The following is an 8,333-nucleotide window of genomic DNA, read 5'->3' on the forward strand; positions in this document are numbered from 1 at the left end:
ATAATCAAGTACACAAGTGAACAAGTATTCATTATCTTGGCTTATTGTGCGCTTTAATGATTTTAGTGTGGCAAATCTTCCAGAACCTTGCATCACAAATCAGGAACTTTTTCATTTCTTTGAAGCTTTCCTTTTAATTTACAGGAAACCTGAATCATAGAGATGCTAGAATTAAGTCATCGCTCCAGCTGCTCAGCTTTTACTGCCCCAGACCTTTGTGAATCATTGTGTGGTTTCCCATAGGCTGATTGTTGGGACACAAATATTTATTGTAATTGAGAAAATGTGCTTATGTTTAGGTGAATTATCTCTCTAATCCAACTCTCTGTCATTTTTAAAGCAATTTTATTTTTGTTTAACTTGCAGAAAGAGATTATGAACTAGATGCTGTTGCATCATGGGAATGGCAATAGAGTTCCTCTTTGCCTACAGTTCTGGTACTGGTTTTGCTGTGATGGGGAAAAAAATGTTCCTTTCATAGTGGAACGAGTCACTAATGACTAGGGTGGCCATCGTAGAGGATAGGCCGGTTGTCCTCTGTCCTCTAGAGATATGAAACTCGCTCCAGAGGTGGTGCAAGCACCTCCCCTGGACTCCTTTAAGAAGCATTTGGACACTTATCTTGCTGGGATCTTTTGACCCCAGCTGACTTCCTGCCCCTGGGGCAGGGGGCTGGACCTGATGATCCTCCAAGGTCCCTTCCAGCCCTAATGTCTATGAAATCTATGAAACTGGATGCCTTTATGTCATCCAGGCAGACATAAAGGCATCAGGTTTTGTATTAATAGAGGACAGAGTAGCAGAAAACAGGAAGAATAGAGGAATGTCTTCTATGAGGGCCACCCTACTAAAGACTGACATCTCAACAACTAGGTGGCATTTGGTAATGAGTGCTCAGACCCTCTTCTATTCTCCCCAGGCCTTTTGTGGCCATTGCTTGGAAGATGGAGCTTGAGGCAAGATGTGTCCTAGCTCAGGGCCATCCAACTTTTGGGCAGCTGGGGGCCATAGACCCAAGGGCCACTATCCCTCCAGCTTCCCTCTGTGATGTAGGCTGCCCAGTGCACCTCATCCATCCCTGCACAGCACAGGCAGCCCAGCTCCCCTCCCTCCCAGCTGCAAATGCCACGTGGGCTACCCAGTGAAATGAAGTGGCAGCTGGGTGAGAGGCCATGGGCCACATGCGCTAACCCTTTGGGGGCTTCATGTGGTCTGTGGGCTGCCAATTGGCCAGTCCTGTCCTAGCCAAACCCACAAAAGGGGGTTCACCAGTGTTTAATTGTGTACCCTGCATGGCCTACAAAGACAATGCCAAGAGTAGGGATAACTTGGTGTCATGCCACCAGAAGACTTGACCGCTGAGATGGCCGTGGGAGGGAGGTGCTTGCCACAGCATTCACAGGCTGCTTGCTTCAACGTGGTAGGCCCCTAGCAATCAGTGTCCAGCTTTAAGGACATTACAAGCACTTCATTCCTTGAGTTGCTGCTTTCTTTCCTCACAGTTACTGAAGATCATGGCCATCTTGGAGGCAGTGGTTTATAGGAGGCAGAGCCTGAGTACCCTGTAGTAGGCTGCAGACAGTTGCATATGGTGCTCTGGCTGCGAGTGAAATCTTTGCAGAGCCTCTAGGGAAGAGATGGGTGGTGCAAGCATCACATGCCCTCCCTGGCTGTGCACATGGTGTGGACTGAGTGATGGCATCCCATCCCCGTGCCCATAGAGAGTACCTGGGTTCCTTCATAATGCCAAGGCATTAAAAAGTGAGTAGTGATTTCGGGTGCCTTGAGCTTTAGTGCTCAACCTGAGGCCCTGAGAGAGGACATGGTTTTCCGCGCTATCATAAGCTGTAGGAATTATTTTTAGAGGAAAGAAGCACTTGCCAAAATGCTCCTGACCTGCCTTATCTGAGGTTAGCTATCGCCCTCGCAGAGCTTCCTTAGAAATTGCTTGTATCTGTGGTTACACATGTTTGCTGAACTCTCTAAAGACCAGCTAAGCCCAGCATCTATTTTTTATCCATGGACACATTATTATTGGTAATGCAATACTTATTTTTTTCAATCTTACCTTTTTCTCCCCTATGCATGTGTGTGAAATGTCCCATATCTTACAGCAAGGTGTCCTGTTGAAGACAAGCTTGCATAAAACATTAGGACATACGGAAGAATCGAGTATGTTTTCACAGCAAATACTCTAATGATCTACTATCTTCCCTCCCCCCCGTCACACGATAAATTAGAAGTTTATGACTGTGAGCCTGTTGTGTTGTGATCAGCAAGTCACGGAAAGGTGGCAAAGCCAAGTTGCAAGCTCTTTGTGCTGAGTGTAGCATAGGCAAGCGGCCCTGTCTTTAGGTGTGTTTTGCAGCCCGTCCTGCTGTACGTACACTGCTTGCACTGTCTGTGATTCATCATTGTACAGAGCCACGCTTTGACCCTGTATCTGCATATCTGCCCCTTGCCAGCTGCTCAGTATTTCCAGCATCCACCTTGGCTGCTTGCACTTTGCAACTATTTCAGCACCATTGTTAGGTTTCAATCGCTGACGGGCGTTGTGGAATAAAGTATGAGCATCGAGCACGTGGCCTCAGGAAGGTAAGAAACGACAGGATGCTTGGTTCCAGTTTTTTTAATGCTTTCTTGTAAAACTGAAAATATAAAACCAGCTGAGCAAATGAAGACGTTTATATACATGAGGTCTGCAATTACAAAAAAAAAAAAAGTCCTTGTGGTCAAAAAATGTCCAATGATTTTCCCGAAAACTGATTTAAAGGGACCAACATTCTCAAATGGAAAACATACTTTTCAGGGAAAAAAAAAAAATCTTTACAAGTTTATTATATAACTTACATTTACATTTTACTAGGAGAACTTACAAAACAAGCTGTCTCAAATGCTCCTCATTCTCGTAAAGCATGACTTTCAAAGTGCCACAGCAAGGGAACAGGTTCCAATAATTACCTCATACAGTATATTCATGTATAAAATGGGTTGGTAAATGTGAGGTGTTTGTTTAAATGAGCGCATATAAGGATACAGACTAAATAAAAGTACTTGAACAACATTTTGTTAATACATATACAGGCATAGGTAGAATACAGGAAAGTCAGAATACATCTGCTCTTAAGTATCTGTATAGATGGAAGGAATATGATTCAAACAATGATCAAAGGCACCGTTTGGGAAAAATCCGTTTTCTTCTGGCCCGCTGTTGACTCCTTCTTCAGACACGCATTGCGCTTCAGAAATGGCATCGTAGCCTGAAAAGGGTAGGAGCATAAATGAGCGCTACAGTGCAGTACGATCAAGTCGAACTCTGAGCCCTAGGGCTACATAATAAAGCATCACATGAATCAAAAATTCAACCTGAAAGTCTTACTTAGGAAATACATCAACTAACCTTGGTAGTGTTGAGGTGCTATTGTTACCATGATGGTCTGGGAAATATGTGAGATGAATTCTTATGGGTGATACGATCTTTTACTGACCCAACTGCATGGTTGGGATAGACACAGGCAAGCTTTCAGTTATCACAGCACCCTTCTTGAGGCCTGAGGAAGGGGTACTGTGGTACCCAAAAGCTTGCCTACATCTATCCTATCCAAGCAGTTGGTCCAATAAAAGATAACGCCCACAAGACTCCTTCCCTCTTGCATTAACCAACCTTACAGTTTGTCTGTGTACAAAGTATCCTGTTCACTGCTCTGTAAGGGTACCCTAGTGTGAGTCAAATCTTATTTTCAATGAGATGGCTTTGGTCCCCACCTGAGCACAGCAGGATAGCTCTCTGGAGAAATGTCAGAATGATGACTGGGCCAGTATCCTAGTCAGGGAGTGGTTCAGGACTCCTGTATTATACACTTTCCATTGCAGAGGTGATAGATGGATACCAACACATTCCCCTTTTTCCCCTGTGCTCTTAAGGCCCTGATGCATCACGCCCCCAAGAATACACTCAGGTCTCTCTTTATATGAATTCATTTTGTGTGAATTTGCTTATATCCAAGGACCCCGTTGATACCATAAATTCGCTTTGTGCGAGGAAAAATCCCGGACCTCATTTGTCCGCCGGCAATGAGCTCCCTGCAGGGATGGGAGGGAGCGGAAGGAAGGTGGTGAGACAGGGGGTGCCATGGGCATGTACACTACATGCACATGGCCCCAAGCAGCCTTGAGAGTAGCTCCGGCATGTAAGTGGGGGGGAATAGGAGGACTGATACCCCTGTAGGGAGGGAGCTGGGCAGGGCTGGGGCTGCAGTGGGCAGACTGCGGGGCCGCAGCGTCCAGCGGGGAGCAGGACAGAGCCTCAGGTGGCTTGTTGAGGGACGGGGGTGGGCTGATTCCCCACTGCCATACACACTTCTGTTCCCCGGGTGCCTCGTCAGCCCGGTGAGTGTGACCCGGCACAGCTGGGAACAGTGGGGATGTGTCGAGAAGGTGCTTGCCCCATGCTGCCCTGGTGACATGCCCACTGCATGTGCCGCTGCTTGCAGCACGGAGCTCGTAGCCTCTCCGCGCAGCCCCGCTGTTCCCAGCCATGCCGGGTCGTGCCTGCTGGGCTGGCGAGGCACCCGGTGAAGGGAAGCAGGGTATCAGGGAATGGCCTGAGTGAGGCTGGTAAGTACCCCTATTAATTACATGTAATAATGGAGTCGCTTTATGCAAATTCACTTTATGCAAGGTTTCTTTGGAATGCAACCCTCACATAAAGAGAGACCCAAGTATACATGGTGTTTCTTTCCAAAGGAGTGGTACGGAGCATACTGTCCTTAGTCCTCACATGGCCAGGATGCTTGTGGAGCTGCCATTCCCCTGCTGATGCTCGTCTACTGTCTCTCCCCCACTGCTCCCAGCACACCTCTGCGTTAGGCTGGAGTCTGGTTCTCATTTTTCTCTAGGTAGGACTCTCATTGACTTCATAATGTACATTGATCCTTACGGAGCCTGGCAAAGGTATGGCAGGTACCCTTAGCACCTGGCACTGCATAAGGAACATTTATGGGAACCCAGAGGAAAGCTTGGGGGCAGACATGGCTGACAGCACCTTCCACCTCCTCCAGCTAAAGGTGACCCAATGGTTAGCTATACGACTTTATGCAAGAAAGGCCTCTTTGGAGATATGACCCAGAGTCCCTAGCAGGAAGATGTGTGCGCCTGTATTTGGAGAGAGAAGTGAAAGCCTGGTGGAGCGATATAAGCCCTCACCCTCAAGGCTCTGGCTTTCCTTCAGAAAAAGAAAATCCATGCATGTACAATGTTCAGCAGTCTCCATCTGTCTGTCATGAGTCTCCCTTCCCTTACGACTTGCTGCCTCTTCTGTCAAATCTCTTCTGAAGCTACATTACTTCTGTGCCACCTCTGCCCACATCCCCAGCTTACAAAGAAGGGTGCAGTGGACAAACTAATGAGTAGTAATCTAGTTGTTTCCACTTAGCTCGTGCACTGCCTGTCCCCTCTGACTGCACTGCATTACCTGTCCCAGGTAACAAGACTGGCATCCAGCGTAGAACCATGATTTACAGTGACATGCCTACAGATACCCATCAGTGTAGGTCAGCATGGGCCAACCGGTCAAGCTAAGTCCTGCTGGCTTCCCGAGTGCCACGCTGATCCCTGTCCCCTGCCTGCTCTGCTTTCTGCTCCCTGCCCTATCTGCCGCTGTTCTCCTTGTCTCTACCCCAATCTGCCACACATATATGCACACGTGCATGAACGCTGCTCGTGCCATTTAACACATTGGCCACCCTGGTGTACGTGATACATTTGGCATTAATGAGCCATTGGGTAAAACTATATAAACAGCCTTGGAAACAGGGTCCAAAACCCAGGCCAGAGCAGTGCCTTCCTCCCTGACCCACAGCATTCCTCATCTGTACATCTGCTACTTGTCCGGGAGGTCTAGCCTCACAAGTAAAAGACAGATCGATCATAAAGGAAGACGTGCTTAGCCCTATCTTGCCTGTGACTGGGTGACTAGGGCACTGTTTCCGCGATGTAGGAGAACAAAGCTCAAAGCCTTCTGAGGCTGGGGAAAGGCCCAGAACCTGAGTTTCTCATGTCATACAGAAGTGACACTAGGATAATGGGCAAAAGATGGACACCCCAATTGCTACATGTGATTTTTAGCAGTCTGACATTTAAGGTTTTACACACGGTTGCTATGTGTCCATGGCAAAGATGAATTGCAACAGAGCATAAATGAAGTTACACTTTGATTATTAAATCACTTCCAAGATGTGCAATGGGAACAATCAAGCATGTAGGGCAAAAATATTGCTGGGTAAGGAATCTAGGACTGTGAGGACAATTTGGGCTGTTGCACAAGAGAAAGTGGAACGGTGTTGGGTGACCTGGATACCTACAAAATTCATAATTGGCACATACACATCTTAGCAATGAAACAGAATTCTGTCCTTTATCCCAAGTGTCTGCTTTCTTCCAACAGCCACTACAAAATGGGTGTGTCTATACATGCCCATTTAAGGTGCATTAGCCATTTTTAAGGCGCATTAAGGACACAGGTCTACATTTGAGTGCACTTAATGCACTTTAAAACTGGCAATTTTAGGCTAATCATGCCTAAATTTGATACTTGTAAAAGCAGGTATCATATTTAGGCATGAATAGCTAAGGTGCCTTGATGCATGTGTAGACACGCTAAGGCGCATTAACGCTACGTATGTTGACTTAATCCCGAGTTGGTCTGCACACTGTGTTAATGCACCTTACTGCATGAACATGTAGATGCACGCCTAAATTGCCTTAATGTATATTAAGCAAATGTGCATTAAGTTTAGGCATGTGTAAAAGCACGTATAGACACGCCCAGTGTGTCTGAAAATCCCCTATTCTATGAAATACTGTTGTGCTCATATACCAATCTGTATATTCAGTCTTCTCTTGTAAATCCTGATCTGTGTTGTGTTGTTGTAAACTATCATCTGTTCTTCAGAGTAGGAGTGTACTTATTTCTTCAATGCAGTTCACCTGGTATAATTATTAATCATCTTTTGCAGCAGTGCTGCATTCAGAAAATTATTTAATCTTCCTGTGCCTTGGCTCCCTGCCTGTAAATGAGGATACTGGGTGTGTCTACATGTTCATTAATGCACTTTTGCTAATGCGCATTAAATGTAGTACCTCTTATGTGAGGTACTAAATGAATGCAAATTAAGCTGCTCTAATGTGCAGTAGTGAAAGCACGTGCTTTTTTAGTGACGCTTAATGTGCAGTAGCCTATTTTTACTGCTCATTGGCATATTAGCGTGGTTTTTTACGTGATTCTTTAATGTGCAGTAAAATCGGCTACTGAACATTAAAGTGCACGTGTAGACGTGCCCACCATTTCCTTTCTTCTGCTTTGTTTCTCCATCAAACCCAAGACTATCCTTTCCTATCTGCTTGGGACATCATTGTGCTCAGTCATATAGAGCTTCACTGGAGTTTCCATGTCCAATTCTTAATATAATAAGACTAGACCCTGATCCTGTAGTACTATGTAGGCAAATTACCACTGGTGTCAAAGATACACTTCGATGAGTCAGGACTGTAGAAGCCAGTCCTTATAATTAAATTAGACGGAGCCGTGGTTCTCAACCTTTATAGACTCAAGGCGCCCCTCAGAAAGTAGCAGCTCTTAATTTTCATTCTCTTTTGGCTACAGAAAAATAATACAGCAATTTTTCTGTCGCAAAGAACTGAGAAATTCTGACCTGGTGCGGTCTGTTTTCAACACTATGGATATCTATGTGAAAACTCTGGGGTTGTCTTGCCAATCAGATTTACACACCTATCAGTGCTCTAACATTGTATGGCACCCCTATGGCATCTTTGGAAGGATCCCAAGGCACCTCAGGATACTAGGGAATCCTGGTTGAGAATCACTAAATTATAGAGTTTTAATACATTAGAGACCATATTTTGCACTCATTTGTGTATTGGCAGCTCCTTGTGAATTATTCTTGTTTAGTCTGAATCTGGGGGGCAAATTCTGTTCTCTGTACATAATTTAAATCTCATAGTGGATAGCAGAATCCGGCCTGGTTGTTTACCTAGTCTGTCTTTCGCGTATAGTCGAACTGAAGCTCACAGCATGTTGCTAAATTTTCATTCTGTTAAATTATCTGTAGCTTCATATTATTTAATTTCCATTTAATGGGGCCCACATCCAAAGTGGGTCAGGAATGGACAAAAACCAAGATAAGCATACACCCCAGAAATCATTATTAGATTCCAGGTAGTGTAAACTATCCAAAGCCCTGAACAGAAAATAAAAATTTATTGACTGTTAATGTGATTCATGGACCAGCTGTTTGCCAGTCACATTTGGCATT

The 8,333-nt window shown here is 45.3% G+C and overlaps 1 protein-coding gene across 1 annotated transcript in view; it reads right to left on the reverse strand.

Moving 5' to 3' along the window:
* Positions 1-2,733: 2,733 nt before the first annotated feature.
* The window catches only part of GLIS1 (GLIS family zinc finger 1), a 155,011-nt gene continuing 149,411 nt past the window's right edge, over positions 2,734-8,333 (reverse strand). Inside the window, exon 9 of the mRNA XM_006025799.2 lies at positions 2,734-3,260. Coding sequence (XP_006025861.2) covers positions 3,124-3,260 — 137 coding nt within the window. The 3' untranslated portion in view covers positions 2,734-3,123. The remainder of the gene's footprint in view (positions 3,261-8,333) is intronic.

This window comes from Alligator sinensis, unplaced genomic scaffold, assembly GCF_000455745.1.
Source record: "Alligator sinensis unplaced genomic scaffold, ASM45574v1 scaffold172_1, whole genome shotgun sequence".
NCBI lineage: Eukaryota > Metazoa > Chordata > Crocodylia > Alligatoridae > Alligator > Alligator sinensis.